This window comes from Cucurbita pepo, chromosome 4 (genome assembly GCF_057944985.1).
Source record: "Cucurbita pepo subsp. pepo isolate OVF chromosome 4, ASM5794498v1, whole genome shotgun sequence".
Taxonomy (NCBI): Eukaryota; Viridiplantae; Streptophyta; class Magnoliopsida; order Cucurbitales; family Cucurbitaceae; genus Cucurbita; species Cucurbita pepo.
Window position 1 is genome coordinate 1,387,882 of NC_141801.1, and position 19,568 is coordinate 1,407,449.

At 37.4% G+C, this 19,568-nt stretch overlaps 3 protein-coding genes across 7 annotated transcripts; all 3 read left to right on the forward strand.

Moving 5' to 3' along the window:
• The first annotated feature begins 362 nt into the window (after positions 1–362).
• LOC111792409 (uncharacterized) lies at positions 363–5,714 on the forward strand. Its single transcript, XM_023673838.2, has 9 exons — positions 363–905; positions 1,558–1,603; positions 1,687–1,765; positions 1,842–1,887; positions 1,975–2,073; positions 3,035–3,103; positions 3,186–3,543; positions 3,626–3,783; positions 4,587–5,714. Exons 1-9 carry the CDS (start codon positions 438–440, stop codon positions 5,478–5,480), a joined length of 2,217 nt encoding a protein of 738 aa, XP_023529606.2. The 5' UTR covers positions 363–437; the 3' UTR covers positions 5,481–5,714.
• Positions 5,715–7,512: 1,798 nt separating this feature from the next.
• On the forward strand, positions 7,513–12,215 carry LOC111792454 (putative serine/threonine-protein kinase PIX13). Of its 4 annotated transcripts, none has more exons than XM_023673937.2 (7): positions 7,513–7,633; positions 8,093–8,198; positions 9,203–9,513; positions 10,686–10,821; positions 10,929–11,071; positions 11,173–11,296; positions 11,398–12,215. In XM_023673937.2, the coding sequence occupies exons 2-7, from the start codon at positions 8,132–8,134 to the stop codon at positions 11,820–11,822; spliced, it is 1,206 nt and encodes a 401-aa protein (XP_023529705.1). In that variant the 5' UTR covers positions 7,513–7,633; positions 8,093–8,131; the 3' UTR covers positions 11,823–12,215. The 4 variants fall into 4 exon arrangements, with proteins under 4 accessions (XP_023529705.1, XP_023529703.1, XP_023529706.1 ...); XM_023673935.2 differs by lacking the exon at positions 7,513–7,633 and adding an exon at positions 7,714–7,821; XM_023673938.2 differs by lacking the exon at positions 7,513–7,633 and adding an exon at positions 7,837–7,982.
• Positions 12,216–13,472: 1,257 nt separating this feature from the next.
• GAUT3 (galacturonosyltransferase 3) lies at positions 13,473–18,015 on the forward strand. Of its 2 annotated transcripts, XM_023673872.2 has the most exons (9): positions 13,473–13,721; positions 14,217–14,269; positions 14,422–14,470; positions 15,316–15,360; positions 15,450–15,587; positions 15,865–15,996; positions 16,073–16,407; positions 16,492–17,437; positions 17,570–18,015. In XM_023673872.2, exons 1-9 carry the CDS (start codon positions 13,656–13,658, stop codon positions 17,843–17,845), a joined length of 2,040 nt encoding a protein of 679 aa, XP_023529640.1. In that variant the 5' UTR covers positions 13,473–13,655; the 3' UTR covers positions 17,846–18,015. The 2 variants fall into 2 exon arrangements, with proteins under 2 accessions (XP_023529640.1, XP_086979321.1); XM_087123195.1 differs by lacking the exons at positions 13,473–13,721; positions 14,217–14,269; positions 14,422–14,470 and having other exon boundaries at positions 15,311–15,360; positions 15,869–15,996.
• The last annotated feature ends 1,553 nt before the right edge of the window (positions 18,016–19,568 follow it).

Genomic DNA, 19,568 nt, shown 5'->3' on the forward strand with positions numbered 1-19,568 from the left:
CTCGATACAAATACAATAATAATATACGAAGACTTTAACTACCCGACAATCACTTTTCAAGTCTCGATTTATAATTCATCTTTAACCGGACTCATACCAGTAACTACTTAACAAGTACGAATAATTACCATATTTGTCATTTATTTTTTGAAAATCTCGTAATTAACCCGACTCATACCATAGCAGTAATTGCTTAACAAATACCAATATTTACATAATAATTGTTTGTGGGTATATTAAAATAATAATTACATAAATAAAATTAAAATTAGACTCAAAGTTTGAGTATAATTTAAATAATTAAGAAAAAAGAAATAAAAATAAAATAAAAAATAAATGGAATAATACGGCTTTGTTTGTTTTCTCTCCAGAGAGAGAGAGAGAGAGAGAGAGAGAGGGAGGGAGAGAGAGAGAGAGAGAGAGGGGAAGCAGCAGCAATGGGTAAGGTAGTGGAGAGGAAGAAGAGGAAGAAAGGGCGGCCATCGCTGTTGGATCTTCAAAAGCGGAATCTAAAGGAGCAGCAAGAACAAGAGGATGAAGAGCAGAAGCAACAGAATCACAACAAACCCAAGCGAATCGACCGGTCCTCCGCAATTCCCAACCCTAATTACGCTTCTTCTACTCCCTTGCGGCGATCTACTCGCCGGAATCCCAACCCCGACGGACTCACTCCCGATGACCACGACGATGCCGAATACAACCAAGAATTGGCCAGGAACCGCCGCGAGAGGGAACTCAAGCTCGTTCTCAGATTGCACTCTCAGAAACCTCCCGTCAATTCGTCCTCTCTCAATTCCGGTGGTTCCGATTCTAATGCGGAGGGGGACGATAATGTTGCGTCGGCTAATAAGAAGCGGAAGATCGGTTCAATTGCGGAGGGATCTAGGATCCAAGACTCCGACAAGGTACTGCAATTTGTGGTTGAATATTCTGGGTTTGTGTTTGTGTTTGTTTTGCATTTTGCCTCGTTTTTCATGGGGGAAATGGGGGCTGATCTTGTTCAACAAAGTACCAAATGTTAAGGCGCCAAAGTTATTGGTAGATTCGTACGTTTTTATTTTGTGGGTGAGTGGAGAAAATACGGTGACAGTGTCCGAAAGAGTTTCCTTGAATTTCGCACTTTTGAATTTTGCTGTTGGATTTTCGAGTATCTCAGTCAAGGGTAGTTGACTTAGCTAATTTGAAATGGGTTCTCTGAATTTTCAGTTGTGGTTCAAATTTTTTCTTCATCATCATATTAAATTCGTTGCTTACTATTTGATTTATGAGCATTTACTGGGTACTTATCTTCCTTAAAAACGATCTGATTTGACTGTCATATTTTAAACGAAAAAGTTCGGATTTGTCTTTTCGTTCCTTAATTATTTTCCCACTTGATAATCGGGTTTCTTTTTTTTTTTTCTTCTTTTTTTTTTCTCCCCATTCGTGGCAGTCTGATTCCTAGTCCTGTTTACTTTTTATTAGATCTACTCTGTTTCTTGAGCTCACCCATAATTGGAAAATGATTTGTCCGACTGTAACTGTTGGCGCATTGGCTGTTTCCTTTTGATGTCTCAGGGTGAAAAGTCCATTTCTACTACAAACCCATCGGAAACCCTTCAAGGTTTTTGTCAATAATCAAACGCCACTTCTTTGGAAACCATGTTTGTGACCGTTTTTAATCATTATGGACATAATTACATGCAGGGTCGCATATGGATTCGGGACCCTCGACGCTTTTACCTGATAAGAAGCTTTTACTCTTCATCCTCGACAGGCTTCAAAAGTGTGTTTTTCTCAGCTCATCTTTCTGTGGTTTTTTTTAAAAATTAATTTTAATATCCTTAGTGCTTTAATTCCAGGAAGGATATCTATGGTGTGTTTTCCGAACCAGTGGACCCCAACGAGGTTGGTTTTGGGATTGATGATGCCAACCAGCTTTTGGGTTTTATGAGATGCTTTGTCTGATTTTACTTTTAAAATGATTCTTTGTAGCTTCCAGACTATCATGAAATTATAGAGCATCCGATGGATTTTGGGACTGTTCGTGGGAAGCTTACTTCTGGAGCTTATACCAGTTTGGAACAGTTCGAAGTATGATATTACTTTGTTGTTCTGTTTCGTTTCAATCGTTTGTTCTGTTCATCTGAATTCTTGATACCTTCATGTTTGGTTCACTACACAATTGATGTTTTTAACCATGCTAATCGAGTTGCTACACTTGAGTGAATGTTCTTAATTGTATTTGGTAAGTTGGAATTGAATATGGTGGTGATTCACTTGATATTTTGTTGACATTCTGAAAATAAGCATTGTAGGCCTTATTACAGTGTTCTTTCCATTATATGTCAGTATGTCCTTTTCGTTTTGCACCCGAAATCTACCGACCTCGTTGTGTTCAATACTTTTATTAGTGAAGGGGACGCTTGATTCTGAACAAACTGGCTGTGGAAATTGAAATCCTTGTTCTAGAACTTAATAATGCTTATTTGATGAGTAAAACAAGTTATTACCATGTTACTTTGCAGCTTTAGTTCGATTCAAGTGTGGCTTAAGATTTCATGAGGTTTCTCCTTTATTCTTTTGCAATCTTCTCTGCCCTCCATCTGTTGTTCTCCCGAAGTCAGATTTTCTTGAGTTATTATATATTCAATTATCTGTTGCTAGTTTGCATGGTAAACGTGTAACGGCCCAAGCCCACCGCTAGCAGATATTGTCCTCTTTGGGTTTTTCCTTTCGGGCTTCCCCTCAAGGTTTTAAAACGCGTCTGCTAGTGAAAGGTTTCCACACCTTTATAAAGAATGTTTCGTTCTTCTCCCCAACCGAAGTGGGATCTCACAAAATGTGTTACTCAAAAGCATCTTATGTGTTGTATTTTTATTAAACGAATGTTTCTTTACAAATTCAGGGTCGTGTCATCCCCTCAGATATAGATTTTCCCCATCTTTAGATTCTTTGAGTTTTAACCTAACAGCCTATCAAATGCTTTTCTCAAGTCTTATGAATGCTTAGGTTTGTTTATTAGTATTGATATAATGCTTTTTTTCCCCTGCAGAAAGACATTCTCTTAATCAGTTCAAATGCAATGCAATACAATGCCCCAGATACCATATATTTTCGGCAGGTTTGATTTGCACTGAACTTCCTTATTGTTCTTTATGTTTCTTCTTTGCATACACAATGAAATTTAATTCTATTTTTGTCAGGCACGTACCATACAAGAGTTAGCAAAAAAGAATTTTAGGAACCTGAGACAAGATAGTGATGATAATCAACCAGAACCTAAAGTAGCAAGAAGAGGTAGACCACCGACCAAGCATTTGAAAAAACCATTGGGTCGACCTTCCTTGGAACGTGCTGGTTCCGAGTTTTCCCCGGATGCTACTCTTGCTACTGGTGGTGAAAACGCAAATCGGTCGAACGATTTGAGGAAAGGATTTCATCATTTTGAAAAAACTAGTTTAGCTGATTTTTCTGGCAGATTCTCCTTTTCTTCCAATAGTGATGCTGCCGCATTTAACTTGTTTAACCAGAGCAGAATTGATAGAAGCGATGATATTACAGGTATGAAATCTTAGGCAAGCTTTTTTACTTTAGTATAAGATGCAGCCTAAGTTTTGGTTCTATGATTGTTCTTTCCTGGCAGGTTCTGGACTGAGAATTAATTCAGTGAGACAGGGGAAAAGACCAATTGTCTCTGATGAGAATAGGCGTAACACATATAAGCAATTTCAAGCGGCAGCTGCTTTGCTAGAACCCTCTGTGTTGAATACATTTGATAGAGAGAGGAAGCTTTTAATGCCAGTATGTATCCGACTTATTTACTGTAAACATTTTCTTTTGAATGCCATGCTTGGAGTGACCATTAAGGTTGACCACCGCTAGCAGATATTATTCACTTTGGGTTTTCCCTTTCGGGCTTCCCCTCAAGGTTTTTAAAACGCGTCTGCTTGGGAGAGGTTTCTACATACCCTTTTAAAGAATGCTTTGTTTTCCTCCCCAACCGACGTGGGATCTCATAATCCATCCTTCTTCGGGGCCCAGCGTCCTCCCCAGCACTTGTTCTCTTCTCCAATCGATGTGGGACCCCCAATCCACCCTACCACTAGGGGGCCCAACGTCCTTGCTGGCACACAGTTTCATGTCCACCCCCTTCGAGGCTTAGCCTCCTCTCTGACACATTATACGGTGTTTGGCTCTTATACAATTTGTAACGGTTCAAGTCACCGCTAGCAGTTATTGTCCTCTTTGGGCTTTCCCTTTCGGGCTTCCTCTCAAGGTTTTTAAAATGCGTTTGCTAGGGAGAGGTTTCCATACCCTTATAAAAAATGCTTTGTTCTCCTCAACGGGTGTGGGATCTCACAATATTCAATTATAACCAGAAGTTTTGGAGCTGGGGCGTCTGATATAGCTTCTTGTTGAGGATAAGAGAAATTGGACTGTTATTTTCAGTTTCTGATTTGTCAATTGTGTTGGCTTGAATATTTACTGTCCTCGTCTAGTTAATATTGTCTACAACATGCTGCCATTTGGTTTTGGTGACTTGAATTATACAACGAACTTATATGGACTTTTCGGTGTGATAACTCGTGCTTTATGTGAATCAGGTCGGACTTTTCTTGGAGCATGCTTATGCACGAAGCCTCGCTCGATTCGCTGCAGATCTCGGATCTGTAGCTTGGAGAGTTGCTTCGAAGAAAATCGAAAGATCTTTACCAGCAGGTTCAGGTTTTGGTCCTGGATGGGTTGTAGAAAATGATACCACACCAAAGAGAGTGTTTCTACCTCAAGCTGAACTCTGTCAAATGTCAACATTACAGCAGCCTCTTGCTCCTGCACAAAAGGGCGTTCGATCATCCGACAACTCCGAAGCTGATACTTCATCTAAGACACACGACGACGAGCCTTCTCATGCCCCCAGTTCAGATGGCCATTTAAGTAGGCCTCCCACTGAGTTTGCTGCAACTTCATCATCACCGTCGAGTACTCAACGATCTTCTGAGCCGTGCAGGGGACAGGCTGAAGCGGTCGAAGGATTGAATCCCAGTAGTGATTATAATGTATTGGAAAGTAGTATTCCAACCTCAAGGCCTTCATTTCAGAAACAACGCCAGACTCCAACAATCCGCCCTGGTATGAATGGATTCAATGGTACTTATGCCTTTGATCTCTCTGCTCACAGGGGGCAACTAACAGGAGCATCCGAGCCTGCTGGTGAACAACCTCAGTCATCTCGAACGCTCGAGACGACAACCTCCAGGACTAATGCTAACTTCATCCATCCAGCAACAGATCCCAGTACAACAAACTCTTCCAGTTCATTGCTCGGGTCGGGGAACGAGGCTCATTCGCAAGGGCCATCACCAGCAGGAAAAACAACAACAATACACCACAAACCGGAATCAGTTCCCCCGGACGTGAACACGAGATTTAAATCTCCAGGATCTCCTAGCTGTAGTAAGGTGGAGTGTGGTAAGCCTGATTTAGTATTGCAGCTATGAGGATTATTACTAATTGTTGATCATTTTTCAAGTTCTTGATTAAACCATAGAAATGGTGGTGTGTTGCTCATGGAGTAATGGCAAAACCTACCAACTTGTGTTGTAAAAACATTAGAAGAGAGGTTCGTTCATGTACAGATTTATGTATCCTAATTTCTTAGGTTCATAGGGGAAGATAAAATGTATTTTAATTTTAATTTTTAAATTAACAATAATCCAAATTGGTTCAATTCAGCTCGGTTTTTGGTGAACGCATGAACTAGTTTCCGATCCACACATATTTGAATCCAACTCAACCCAAAAAGTTCATAACCTAACCCAAACGGTACGGGCTGGGTTGAATTAGGTTGAGTTGATTGAGTTTATCAGATTTATTAGGTCATTAAGTTTTTTTTTAACACTCTGAGGATAAATCGAGTTGATTTTAGATGATCAGACGCCCCAGAACTGACCCAATATAAAATGGTAAATATTTATCTAGGATGAAAGTATATAAAAGGAGTTTGAAACGGGCATGCAATCATAGACAACACGTCCTAGACAAGCAAGACTGGGATATCTGTAATGCATCCATTGACAACACGTCTTGGACATGCATGACCGTGATATCCTCCCCCACTCAATTGGTTAACCCTGTCAACTGACTCGGACAAGCAAGACTAGCAAGACTGGGGCATCTATATATATATATATATATTCCATTTTTCTTTTACTTTGAATTGGAGAAAGCGATAAAGTCTTCACAGCCTTCTTATCAAAGTTGTGTTCACACCCTTCTCTCTCTTCACTCTTTCTCTCTCATCCAAAAGGAAATTTCAAATCATATATATATATAAACAAAACTTAATTAATTAAAATATACATACCGTCGTGAATTAACTTACGACTGACTCAATAAATCGAAATTTTCAAACAATTATGTTCAGAATATTTCGACTCTATAAGACGAAACAATCTGATCCCTTAAGCTCGAAAGAATTTGACTCACTCCTAACAAGATAAAGAGAACACCTCGGTCGTCAGCTCATCGAGCCAAACCAAGGACCAGTGATCGCACACATCGGGCACATGTCCAATTAGAGGGATAAGTACCCGACCCTTTGAAAAGTATAATAAACACCACAAGTCCACCCTCACCAAAATAAAAAAATTGTAATACATGATTGTACTCAGCTCTCGACTACTTTGACCTAATCACCGACTTAAGCATCAGAGTGTGTTGGACACAACATCACGCCAATGCTCGGAAGCTCCTCTTACAAGTTTACGAGTCTCTATTCGATACCCACTTTAGAGTACATCACACTTACATACTGAAATTCCATACTAACATATACTAAGAAGTTAAAAGGTTCAAATATTCTCGTTCTTATAGTAAAATGACGAATTTGTCCCCGACCCAACTTAATTTATTATATTGTGTCTTAAAAAAGTAAAATTATTTTGACTCCGACCGAAAGTAATCAACTTTAATTAATTTTTTTTCCAAAACTTTGTTAGGTGAGTCAATTATAATATAATTTATTATTAAGGTCAAATTGTATTTTTGAATCTCGACCTTCTCGTATTCCCTTTATTCACACTATTTTTATAAATTAAATATTGAGAAATTAAAAAATTTGAAATAATTTTTAAATTTAGAGATCTATTAGATACAAAAATGAAAGTTTAAAGACAGTAATATTAACCCGAACATAAATAACTAGTTACTATTTTTATATTTTGATAAAATACTTATAATTTTGTATGTAAAACTGTAAAAAAAAAAATTACCAATACGTAAAAAAAGATAAATTTGTGATTATTTTAATGATTTTTATTTTTATTTTTTATTCTCCAACAAACTCTTGAAAGTAAAGTTTTATTAATTGTTTGAAAATAAATAGATTTTATTTTTAATTAAAAAATAGAAATAAAAATAAAAATTTAAATAAATGGGTTTATTATTTATTTTTTGGGTTGAAAATTTTGAGAATCTATATTTAAAAAAAGTTTAAAATGAATAAAAAAAAATAATAAACGGTTGATTTTTCGTTTCTTTAGGGTCAACAAAACCAGGCTTTCGTCTTTTGCTAGTTAAAGCGAGCTTTAGTTGGCGGGGCCTCCAATGGCGGAAAATGGCGACGCCATAATTCTTCGACCCCACTCTTCAAGTAATTTATATTTCTATTTATCAATTCTCCTTTCTTTTCGTTATCTTTGAATTCAATTTTTTCACGTAGATTGAAACCAAACAATATGATTCACGCTAGTTGACTTTGAACAAACGGACAGATTTTCAGTCCGTTGTCATCTTCTTCAGTCCCCACCTCTTTTCAATTTCAGCGACTCAGTCTTTGTTGTAATATCGTCCAATTCTTCATTTAAACGCCTCATTTTCCACTGCATTTGGATTCATCGGTGTTTGATTGGTTTATTGATTGATTTTACGTTAAATCTGTGTTCGTTGGATCATATTTTTTAAGTTTGATTGAGAGATTTCTATACTAATTGGTCGTACAGGTGGGATAGGGTATGAACTAGTTGACTGAGACGTCTGGATTGCTTTTGTTTTATTTCATTAGTGCTCTCTTTAATTATCTTCTTCTTCTTTCGCTTTTGTGATCTAACAGGAAGAAGAAAATTAGAGGTTGAGAGAGAGAGTGGGAGAAATGGGGATTTGTTGGGGTTCTCCTGTTGGTAATCATACCCCTAATACCACTGGACATCTCAGTTCAGGTAATTTCAGCTTTGTGCTTACTATCTGCAGGTTTTTCCCCAAATAATTTTTCCCTCTTGAGTTTGAAATTCTTTGATAGGGTTTCATTTAATCAGTCCTCGGAGTTATTAATTTTGTGTATTGTTTATCAATCTTTGAAGAGGAAATATGTGAGATCCCATATTGGTTGGAGAGGAGAACGAATCATTTTTTATAAGGGTGTGGAAACCCCTCTCCCTAGCAGACGTGTTCTAAAATCTTGAGGGGAAGCTGGAAGGGAAAGACCAAAGAGGACAATATCAGCTAGCGGTAGATTTGGGTTGTTAAAAATGGTATCAAAGCTAGGCACCGAACGATGTGCCAGCAAGGACGCTGGGCTTCGTAGGGGGGTGGATTGTAAGATCCCATATTGGTTGGAGAGGGGAATAAAGCATTATTTATAAAAGTGGGGAAACCTCTCCCTAGCAGACGTGTTTTAAAAACCTTGAGGGGAAGCCTGGAAGGGAAAGCCCAACGAGGACAATATCAGCTAGCGGTAGGCTTGGGTTGTTGTTACAAAGGGTATCAGAGTTTGGCATCGAGCGATGTGTCAACGAGGACGCTGGGCCTCGAAGGGGGGTGGATTGTGAAATCCCATATTGGTTGGAGAGGGGAACAAAACATTCGTTATAAGGATTTAGAAACCTCTCCCTAGCAAACGCGTTTTAAAATCTTGAGGGAAAGCTCGGAAGGGAAAATCCAAAGAGGACAATATCTGCTTCCCTTCCAAAGAGGACAATATCTGCTAGTAGTGGGTTTGAGCTGTTACAAAATATCTCTAAACTCTTTTCCGGTCTTCCCATGTGGGCATTTGTTTGTTTAATCTGTTTGTTTAATCTGTTTGGAGTTTCGTAGTTTTTGAGTGTTTGGTCAGTTTTTTCCATTAAACTTGGTTCTAAGACTAAGAGATATATGCAGATAATGATATCTTGTTTATGACTTGGAAAAATTTCCCTTGTATAATTCAAATCTGTGGCTATAACAGTGGTATCCCAGACAACATCATCAACTGTCAGCAACATCTCGAAGAATAGTAATTTCTCGGTAGCAAGTGGTGATGAAGCTTTTCCAAATGGCCAGATTTTGCCCTCTCCAAATTTGAGAGAGTACAGTTTAGCAGAGCTCAAAGCTGCAACCAAAAACTTCAGAGCTGAGGCAATGCTTGGTGAAGGAGGTTTTGGCAAAGTTTACAAAGGTTGGCTCGAGGAGAAGGGCCATGGAAAGAAGGGAAATTCGATGGTTATTGCGGTCAAAAAGTTGAAATCTGATAGCTTACAAGGAATTGAGGAGTGGCAGGTAATTATATTGTTATAGAGATGAATACTACATGGTGATTGTTCACTCTATGTTCTAGCTTAAGAACTTAATAACTTGAACTTTTTGTTGTCTCTTAGAGCTGGCTTTAGGATGGGCAAAGTCTCTATGAGGACTAGTAGGGTGGACAATGAGTATAAATCAAGAGAATCACTTGGATGATGTGGGGATCGAAACCCGTCTTTCTTTCTCTTTTGTGCCAGTAGTTTGATTATAGCCGGGCTTAGAGTATCATGCGAACTCAAGTGAATTGCTTGAGTGCATTTGAACCTTCTAAGTACTGTTTCAGTAGAACTCAACTGAGAATGAGTTAAAAAAGAAAACCATCTAGATAAATTTTGAGTGTAGAGAAAAACTGATAGCATTTTGTTTACATCATTCCAAACGACACCTAAATGTGATTTCCATCATTCATGTCACTGTTAACCCTCCGTTAGAGTGTTGATATAATATTTGTAACGGCCCGAGCCCACCGATAGCAGATATGGGATTTCCCTTCTGGGCTTTCCTCTTTGGGTTTTCCCTTCCTGGCTTCCCCTCAAGGTTTTTAAAACGTGTTAGTTAGGGAGAAGTTTCCACACCCTTATAAAGAATGATTCGTTCTCCTCCCCAACCGATGTGAGATCTCACAATCTACCCCCCTTCAGGGTCCAGCGTTCTCGCTGGCACTCATTCCCTTCTCCAATTGATGTGGGATCCCCCACCAATTCACTCTCCTTCTTGTTGGCACACCGTCTCGTGTCTACCTCCCTTCGGGGCTTAGCCGCCCGTTGTCTAACTTTGATACCATTTGTAACGGCCCAAACCCATCGCTAGCCAATATTATTCTCTTTGGGGTTTCCCTTCCGGGATTCCCCTCAAGGTTTTTAAAACGCGTTTGCTAGGGGGAGGTTTCCACACCCTTATAAAGAATGTTTCGTTCTCCTCCCCTACCGATGTAGAATCTCACAATATTAAATTTTCCATAATGGGCCCTACCGATGTAGAATCTCACAATATTAAATTTTCCATAACCCATTAACTTAAGTGAGTGACGATCTAACATGGTTAATGTGTAGGAGGTATTGTGTTCAAGCCTCCTACTCAAGAAGTTTCCCTCCTCCAGACGTTTTGAAAGAATTACACATAATAACCTTGTCTGGTTGGTTGTGCAGTCAGAAGTGGGCTTCTTAGGAAGACTTTCTCACCCAAATCTGGTGAAGCTGCTCGGTTACTGTTGGGAGGATCACGAGCTACTCCTCACTTATGAGTTCATGCAAAAGGGAAGTTTGGAGAACCATCTCTTTGGAAGTAAGAAACTAATTGATGATCTTATCCTATGATGTTCTTCCACTTAATTGCTAGTGTTCTTTTCTTTGTTCCACCAACAGAGATATCAACCTTTCTGTGAAATGCAGGGGGCTCAGCAGTTACACCACTAGAGTGGGATACTCGGCTTAAGATCGCCATAGGCGCTGCCCGAGGGCTGGCGTTCTTGCACACATCGGACAAGCAAGTAATTTATAGAGATTTCAAGGCTTCTAATATTCTGCTTGATGGGGTAATGTTCTGTTTATGATGAATTTTTAGGTAAATATACATTTTAAGAAAGAGCCTTTCTCATAATAGCCGTTTCCTTGTTGATATCTTCTCTCCTTGTAGTCTTATACACCAAAGCTATCAGACTTTGGTTTGGCAAAATTGGGTCCTTCTGAAAGTAAATCTCATTTGTCGACTCGAGTTATGGGCACTAATGGTTATGCTGCCCCGGAGTATATATCCACAGGTAGAATAAAACCGTCCAAAATTCGAGAACTTGCGACTGTTGTCGTGTAGAGATTATCGAGTATTTTCAAATTCTGAATAACGATGATGTTTATAATACAGGACATTTGTATGTCAAGAGTGACGTGTATGGTTTTGGAGTTGTACTGATCGAGATGTTAACGGGTTTACGTGCACTCGACGAAAACCGTCCAACCGGTCACGAAAACTTGGTGGATTGGATAAAGCCATACTTATCAGAGAGGAGGAAGCTGAAAAACGTGATGGACTTTCGGTTGGAAGGCAAGTATCCATCGAGATCAGCATTCCAAGTGGCTCAGCTTGCTCTACAATGTATTGAGCAAGAACAGAAGAACAGACCAGCAATGAACGAGGTTGTCGAGACACTGGAACGGATCGAAGCTATGAACGACCGACCGAATGAGCCTAGAAACTGTTCGCCCCGCCAGCCTCTTCACCATAGCTCTCCACTTCACGTGAAGCAATATGGAGCCCATGCTAATCAAACATCACCCAGGTTGAGATAGATTTCATTGGTACTGATTCTCTTGTTCCACTCTCATTTCTTCATTCATATGTTTCTTATAGATCTTAGAATGGAATGAACTTGCATCATTTGATTCTCGAAAGGCAGAACGGATGAACAGTTTGGGACCGGGCACGACCCTAAACTGTGTCCTCGAGTTACGTAGATGTTAGAATAAAGTTCGTTTTCTTAGCTGTAAGATTGTTGATAGTGAGTAAACATTTGGTAATATGTAATTAAATATTGCTTAGGCTGTGGATGTTTGAAATTAGGACAGGTTCTGGTTATTGCATTACATTGGATTGTAAAGTTTGTTTGATCTTTGAAGTGTTCGGCTGTTCTTAGGTTTTTAAGTTGTAATCATTGCTAATAGATAGTTTTGACCCGTTATCTACGTATCGCCGTCAGCCTCACTTTTAAAATGCGTTTGCTAGGGAGAGGTTTTCATACCTCTATAAGGAATGTTTCGTTCTCCTCTCCAACTGATGTAGGATCTCACAATCCACCCGACTCAGGATCTTTGTTGGCACACCACCTAGTGTCTGACTCTAATACCATCTATAACAGTCAAAGCTCACCGCTAACAGATATTATCTGCTTTGACTCGTTTACATATCACCGTCAGCCTCTCATAATCCACCTCGACTCAGGATCTTTGTTGGCACACCACCTAGTGTTTTTGACTCTAATACCATCTATAATAGTCAAAGCCCATTACTAACAGATATTATTCGCTTTGACTCGATACATATCACCAGCCTCGCGGTTTTAAAACCTGTTTGCTAGAGAGAAGTTTTTACACTTTTATAAGAAATGCTTTGTTCCCCTCTCTCACCGATGTGAGATCTCACAATCCACGGCGCACCGCCTAGTGTCTGGCCTTAATACTATCTGTAATAACCCAAGCCCATCGCTAACAGATATTATCCGCTTTGGCCCGTTACTTATCGCCGTCAGCGGTTTAAACCACGTATGTAGGGAGAGGTTTTCACACCCTTATATGAATGTTTCGTTTTCCTCTCCCACCGATGTGGGATCTCACAATGTTTTCAAAATCTAGATCGACAACTAAGAAGTCAAAAAGTCAAACGAAAATGACGGTAAAGAAATAATGAGAAATCAAACCCATTTTTTTAAATTCAAAAACTAAAAATCAAATCAAATTTTCATTTCGATTAACTCAATACACAAATTAAGAACTAATTTCTTTCAAGGTTAAATTATATGTTTAATTCTTATTTAGTCCTTCAAGTTTGATTAAATTCAATTATAATCTTTTTTACGAAATTAATGTTGTAATGGTATATTTAATCGTTCAAACCAAGGTTTGAAAACTAAAATAAGTTTCGTATTAAACCTATAAATATTACTTTATATATATATATGTATATATATTCTTAAAAAAAAATAGTTTTTATTTTAAAATTTCAACTATTTTATTAACATGAAATATACTATAGAAAACATATAAATTTAATGAGAAAATAAGAAAATTAAAATAATAATAATTTTTTAATTTTTAATTTTTAAAATTTAGTTAAGAAGTGAAATATTTTAATTAAAAAATATTAGAAATAAGAAAACTAAATATTAATCTTAGACATTATATATATATATATATATATATATATATAATAGGATCTTGAAGAAACTAATTTCTGAAAATTCCATTTTCCATATTTGCTTCCTGATCTACCGACTTTGAAACGCGCTTTCATGGAGTTCGGCATCACAGTCCCGCGCTGGCGAATGAAGGCGAAATGAATCTTGAAGATACTGCCTTCCTTCTACTCTGAAGCGATAAGCCACTGATCGTCTCTCTCCAATTTCTGCAATGGAAGTTCTTCGAAGAAGATTTTCTCTCAACTTGAATCTTCTGTTTCTCCTCTGCGTCTTATTGGTAACAACTTTCCATTCCTTTTTCGAGCATAGCCTGTAATTTTTGGACAATTTTGTTCTGTTTCTTTTTTGCTACTTGAGATGTGGTAGTGAATTTATATATGTTCCTCAAGATCCCTCTCATTTGGTACTGTTGCGATTGTGAGCTGAATTCCTTCGGGACCTTAATGAGGTCTTGAAATTACTTTTACTTACGGCCTTTCGAGAGGTCTGCTGTTGATTGATGCCGATTGTTTTGATACTTTTTGGAATTTTCTTTTTTAATTGTGCATCTGTTAGAGATTTGATTGCGCCTTAGTGAAATGAACCGGACTGTTGACTCTGATCTTAAGGCTGTGCTTCTGTTGTGTCGCAAGCTTTCCTTTGCTTGCATCTTTACTTTCAGAATTTATTAGAATTCTTTCCAGGATTAGATCGTAGTTGTCGGATATATCAATTTTCATTTTCCAGATAGATGCAGTTTAAGCCTTAAGTTCAACTGCCTAATTCGATGCAGGTTGTATTTCACATTGGTCCCATTGGAGCGGATGCATCCAATGCTTCTCTCGCGTAAGAAAATTGTTGAAAGATTTGCTATGCCAGATATTTCTTTATTCTTCTTTTACTCTGTGAATTCTTTATTTTATTATTATCATGCTTGGATAGACGATTTCTGTCTGATAAATGAACATTGACGAGGCTTGATCTTTTATATACTGCAGTCAGAATGAGAAGCCTTTGCATCAATGTGTCCAATGTGGAAATGGAGAGGTATTACACTTGTATCTCTTTGTGGTACATTGTACATTTAATGTTTCTGTCCTATTTTCTTTTATTTTAATTTGTTGGTAACATATCTATTTTTTATTTGAATCGAGATTTAGTCATTTAGTTGGTAAGTGAACTCCTATTACCATTTGTTAATATTTTCCCATTTTAATATATTTTAGTAGTGGATTGATTGCACAACATTGTCAAATTAAAAGACGTCAAACTGAGTAATGCTTGTGTAAAGATTATGAAACTCTTGATGATCACCTTTGAGGACAAGGATGTTTATATGTGTGCGTGTATGAATTTTTGTACTGAACTTTTTTTTTTGGCACAATACCTTATCATATAGCCTCTAAGTGGGTGGAATCATTAACATTGTTTAATATATGGCATTACTTGAACTCTGGTGACTGATGTTATGCCTGTGGCAGTAATAACATATGGTAATATGCATGCATACAAATGGTTTCTTATCTTTTGGTCATTTCAGGCAATTATGAACTTTTTCGGTTCCATACCTGTGTTTTTATTCTTACTTGTTTTGCTAGTTGCATTGGTTATAATTATTAAGATACTTGAATTAGAGAGATGGTTAAAAGAGAAAAAAAAGCTATTTGTTTTGCACGAATGGAAGGGTGAGTACTTATGTCACTAAAGGTCTTCTTGATGAAGTTATGATTTATTTATGAGTTTAGTTTCTTCCTCGCATTACAAAGATGGAAAGAAATTCATTTAATTAATTGTGGGATCCTTTCCATACTTTCTATTCTAATTTTATTTCATTTATAAGCTTTATGCATTCAGAAGTCCTTGCACTTATTGATCAACTCAAATGCTTGCAGGAGCAACGAATTGCAAATAGAATCAGCACCAATGAAGATGATAAGGTATTAATGTGTTATGAAGTTCATAAATTTTAGTATTGTTTGCATTCAACACTTGCAATGTTTATGTTTGTAACATTCACTTCCAACAGGATATTGACATAATTGCAGCCTATAGTGATCCTTCTGGGGCTTTTCGCCTTGGAAGGGTCAAATTGAAGGATTTATCTGCCTCCTGGGTATGGGAAAATTCTGTGGATGGAAACCACCACCAGCCACTGAGTTCCCAGGTACTGAGAATATTTTTGAAACCGATCAAGTCCTCTTGACGTTTTTTGTTTGTATAATGTGCATGGGGTCAACTGTTAAAGCATGTTATATTATACTTATTGCTGTTTTAGTTAGGTTCTAACTTTCCATAATCCATTCTAGGTAAAACATCAATGGTCAATGTTTATTCCTTTTCCGTTGTGGCTCACTAGACTTGAGTAGTAGTTTGATGATATTTTCCTGGTGCATATGCATATGCACATGTAAAATATAATTCATGTATTTTTTTCCTTTCAGACAGACCCATTAGTTTCCAGGACGGAGAATGAGGAGAAGGTGGAACGCTCCGTAGATGGCCAACCTCCTGCAGAAGGTGAAGCTGATTTTTCTCGTTTATCATCGATGAATCCAGTGAAGCTAAAACGGAGGGTAAGATTTCTCACCCTTCTACTTGTCATTGGCACATAGGTATTTTGAACTAATTTTCAATATGTAAGTACTTCAGGCAATGCGAATGGAGAGGAGGGCTCTACGAGCTGCGAATTTGATTAGAGAAGATAAAGAGGTAGACGATCAGATGGCAGCTGCTGCTATCGAACGGTCTAAAAGCTTTGACACTACAGTAAAGGGAAAGTACAGCATTTGGAGGAGAGATTTTGAAAACCCCAAATCTGATTCCACCTTGAAACTTATGCGCGATCAGATCATAATGGCCAAAGCATATGCAAATATAGCTAAGTCAAGGAATGATACCATACTTTACAATACTCTAATGAAACACTGTAGAGAAAGTCAACTGGCCATTGGGGAAGCAAATTCTGATGCTGGGCTTCATCCAAGGTTTTAGAAAGCTTCTTTCTCTCCTCTTGTTAACGCTTGCCGAATTTTCTTGGTATTCATGCATTGTTCTTCGTCTTTCTGCAGTGCACTAGATCGAGCAAAAACCATGGGTCATGCTCTTGCGATGGCCAAAGACGAACTATATGACTGTCTGACTATGTCGAGAAAGTTGAGAACCATGCTACAGTCAACTGAGGATAATGTGAATGCCCAGAAGAAAAAGAGTGCATTCTTGACTCAGCTAGCAGCCAAAACAGTCCCTAAATCCTTGCACTGTCTCCCTTTACATCTTGCAGGAGACTATTTCCTGAAGGGTTACCATCTTAATCATAATATCGACAGAGAAAAGACCGAGAATCCTTCTCTGTATCACTATGCGATTTTCTCAGACAACGTGTTAGCAACATCGGTTGTCGTCAACTCTACTGTTTTGCATGCAAAGGAACCCGAGAAACACGTCTTCCATATCGTCACAGATAAGCTGAACTTTGCTGCTATGAGAATGTGGTTTCTTGTTAATTCTCCTTCGAAAGCAACGATCCAAGTTCAAAATATCGATGATTTCAAGTGGTTGAATTCCTCTTATTGCTCTGTTCTACGACAACTTGAATCTGCAAGACTTAAAGAGTATTACTTCAAGGCAAATCATCCTTCTTCCCTCTCTGTTGGTATGGATAATCTGAAGTATAGGAACCCCAAGTATTTGTCCATGCTGAATCATCTTCGATTCTACCTCCCCGAAGTGTATCCGAAGTTGGACAAGATCCTATTTTTAGACGACGATATTGTAGTTCAAAAGGATTTAACGCCGTTGTGGTCCATCGATCTGAAAGGTATGGTGAATGGGGCAGTGGAGACCTGTAAAGAAAGCTTTCATCGGTTCGATAAATATCTCAACTTCTCAAATCCAAAGATCTCTGAGAATTTTGATCCAAATGCTTGCGGTTGGGCGTTCGGCATGAATATTTTCGACTTGAAGGAATGGAGAAAACGAAACATGACTGGAATATACCATTATTGGCAAGATATGGTAACACTTGCCCCCTTGCTTTGATAGTCATTTCGTAGTTTTGAACATTTATCATACAACTTGCAAGTATATAGCTCATCTTTCTTTTAATTAAACACACTTAGATTACTAACTGAAGGAACTCCCGTGCAGAACGAGGACCGAACTCTGTGGAAGCTCGGGTCGCTTCCACCAGGTCTGATCACATTTTACAATCTTACGTATCCGCTAGACAGAGGATGGCACGTGCTAGGTCTCGGATACGACCCTGCGCTGAACCTCACAGAAATAGAGAATGCTGCTGTTATCCATTACAATGGAAACTACAAGCCCTGGTTAGATTTAGCTGTTTCCAAGTACAAGTCATACTGGTCTAAGTATGTGATGCCTGGCAACCCTTATCTCCAGCTTTGTAACATCAGTGAATAGCAATATATTTTTTTTTCCCCTTCTCCCACTCAATTTTTTCAATAGAAAGAATACGAAATAGATCAGTTTTGGTGTTCAAGTTCTAAAGAAACGTCGTATAATGATGATCCTTTGAGGATCTTCTAGTGTCAAAGTTTAGAGAGGTTATTCATTCAATTAATTTCTTTGTTTGTGTTGTCTATGATTACTTAAAAGTTTGTTCTCTGCGCTTGTCTTGCACGGAAAGCTCTTAGGCGAGGTTCATCTTTGTCAACCAAACACAACTTGGTGGAATCTAAGCTTGTTCGGCCACACGTTTCTCGTGTGTGCATGTTTAACTATTTGCCGCTAATTTGACTTATTTTTGCTCTAGGCCAAATCATTAGGCTTGACCTTGCCTCTACTTAGGGTTAAAGTCTCTCACATGCAAAGTTGCATCTCATCACATGTCTTGATGTCATCCTACACGTAATCCTAATTCTTGGGATGTCAATGTCATCGGCCATCACACTTTGCTTGGTCATGCTCATTGATAGTAGACTCATGTGTGTGACAATTTCAAAAATTGCGCATTCAATTCAATGATGTATTACATTAAGTATATTTTAAGTAATGTTAAAATTTAAGTAATGTTAAAATTTTGATTGGAGTAATTCCATTTTAATTTTTAATTAACTAAAAATTTTCAATTAATTAATGAATAATTTATTATATTTATATATATAATAAGAATAAGATAAACGAATAGTCGGAATCGAACCCACATCGTTAGCTTGGAAGGCTAGGGGTTATAGTCGATGTTGATTCATCATTTTGAACGTCTCTAATTCAAAACCGAACGTGAAACTTTGGTTTCATTCGGCTCCTTTATGGAAGATGGATAAATTCTTACATGTAAGATGTAAAGAAAAAAAAAATGTCATCCATATATAACATTTATGTGATGTCGTACTAGATTATGTCATTTACAGACTCTGTACTAGATTATGTGTGCATATACCAGCCTCCGACACATGGGCTTAGACGCAATGTCAACATATCTGTGTCGTCCGATTATGTGTGCATATACAAACCTCCGACACATGGGCTTAGACGCAATGTCAACATATCTGTGTCGATCAATTTCAAAGAAAGTTAAAGAGACATAATTATTTTGTTTGGGAAAATATCTTATACTTGTGAAAATATTTGTACGTGAAATTGTTCCTTGATATATTATTATTATTTTCATTTTTTTTACAAAGATTAAATAAATTAGTTTTATTTATTTATTTATTTTTATTTTTTATCATCCTAGTTCTTACCTAGGTCAAGATTAAATTTTCTTAATTTTTTTTTTTTGGAGATAAAATTATTACAGCCGTTGGATCATTCTTGGGGTAAGTTTTTTAACCTTTAAAAGAGTATCTTTGAGTTCGGTACGATTCTCTTTTTCTTACATTTATTTTCAACATTTATTTAAAAATGTACAAATGAAAATTTAATTAATTAAATTATATTAATAATTTAACTAAATAAAAATAAAACAATTAATTATCTAAAATTAATTAATATAATAAAATTATTGTAATTAAATAACTAAATAAAAATTTACATAATTATATTTGTTTGAATTTTGTTTTTATCTTTTTTATTCGTATCTCTCTATTTTATTTTAAAATTTAATAAAAAGGCCTAAAATTAGATAGTTTGTTTCCACGTATTTGTTATTTAATTAAAATATTATATAAGATATTAATTATGT

Bases quoted from the DNA above. Each gene is read 5' to 3' on its own strand.
- LOC111792409 (XM_023673838.2), top strand. From the start codon at position 438: ATGGGTAAGGTAGTGGAGAGGAAGAAGAGGAAGAAAGGGCGGCCATCG. The intron at 1,766-1,841 runs GTGTGTTTTTCT...CTTTAATTCCAG, and splicing joins ATCCTCGACAGGCTTCAAAA to GAAGGATATCTATGGTGTGT. The intron at 3,544-3,625 runs GTATGAAATCTT...CTTTCCTGGCAG, and splicing joins TAGAAGCGATGATATTACAG to GTTCTGGACTGAGAATTAAT.
- LOC111792454 (XM_023673937.2), top strand. From the start codon at position 8,132: ATGGGGATTTGTTGGGGTTCTCCTGTTGGTAATCATACCCCTAATACC. The intron at 8,199-9,202 runs GTAATTTCAGCT...TGGCTATAACAG, and splicing joins CACTGGACATCTCAGTTCAG to TGGTATCCCAGACAACATCA. The intron at 11,297-11,397 runs GTAGAATAAAAC...TTTATAATACAG, and splicing joins CCCGGAGTATATATCCACAG to GACATTTGTATGTCAAGAGT.
- GAUT3 (XM_023673872.2), top strand. From the start codon at position 13,656: ATGGAAGTTCTTCGAAGAAGATTTTCTCTCAACTTGAATCTTCTGTTT. The intron at 14,471-15,315 runs GTATTACACTTG...AAATGCTTGCAG, and splicing joins TCCAATGTGGAAATGGAGAG to GAGCAACGAATTGCAAATAG. The intron at 15,997-16,072 runs GTAAGATTTCTC...TAAGTACTTCAG, and splicing joins CAGTGAAGCTAAAACGGAGG to GCAATGCGAATGGAGAGGAG.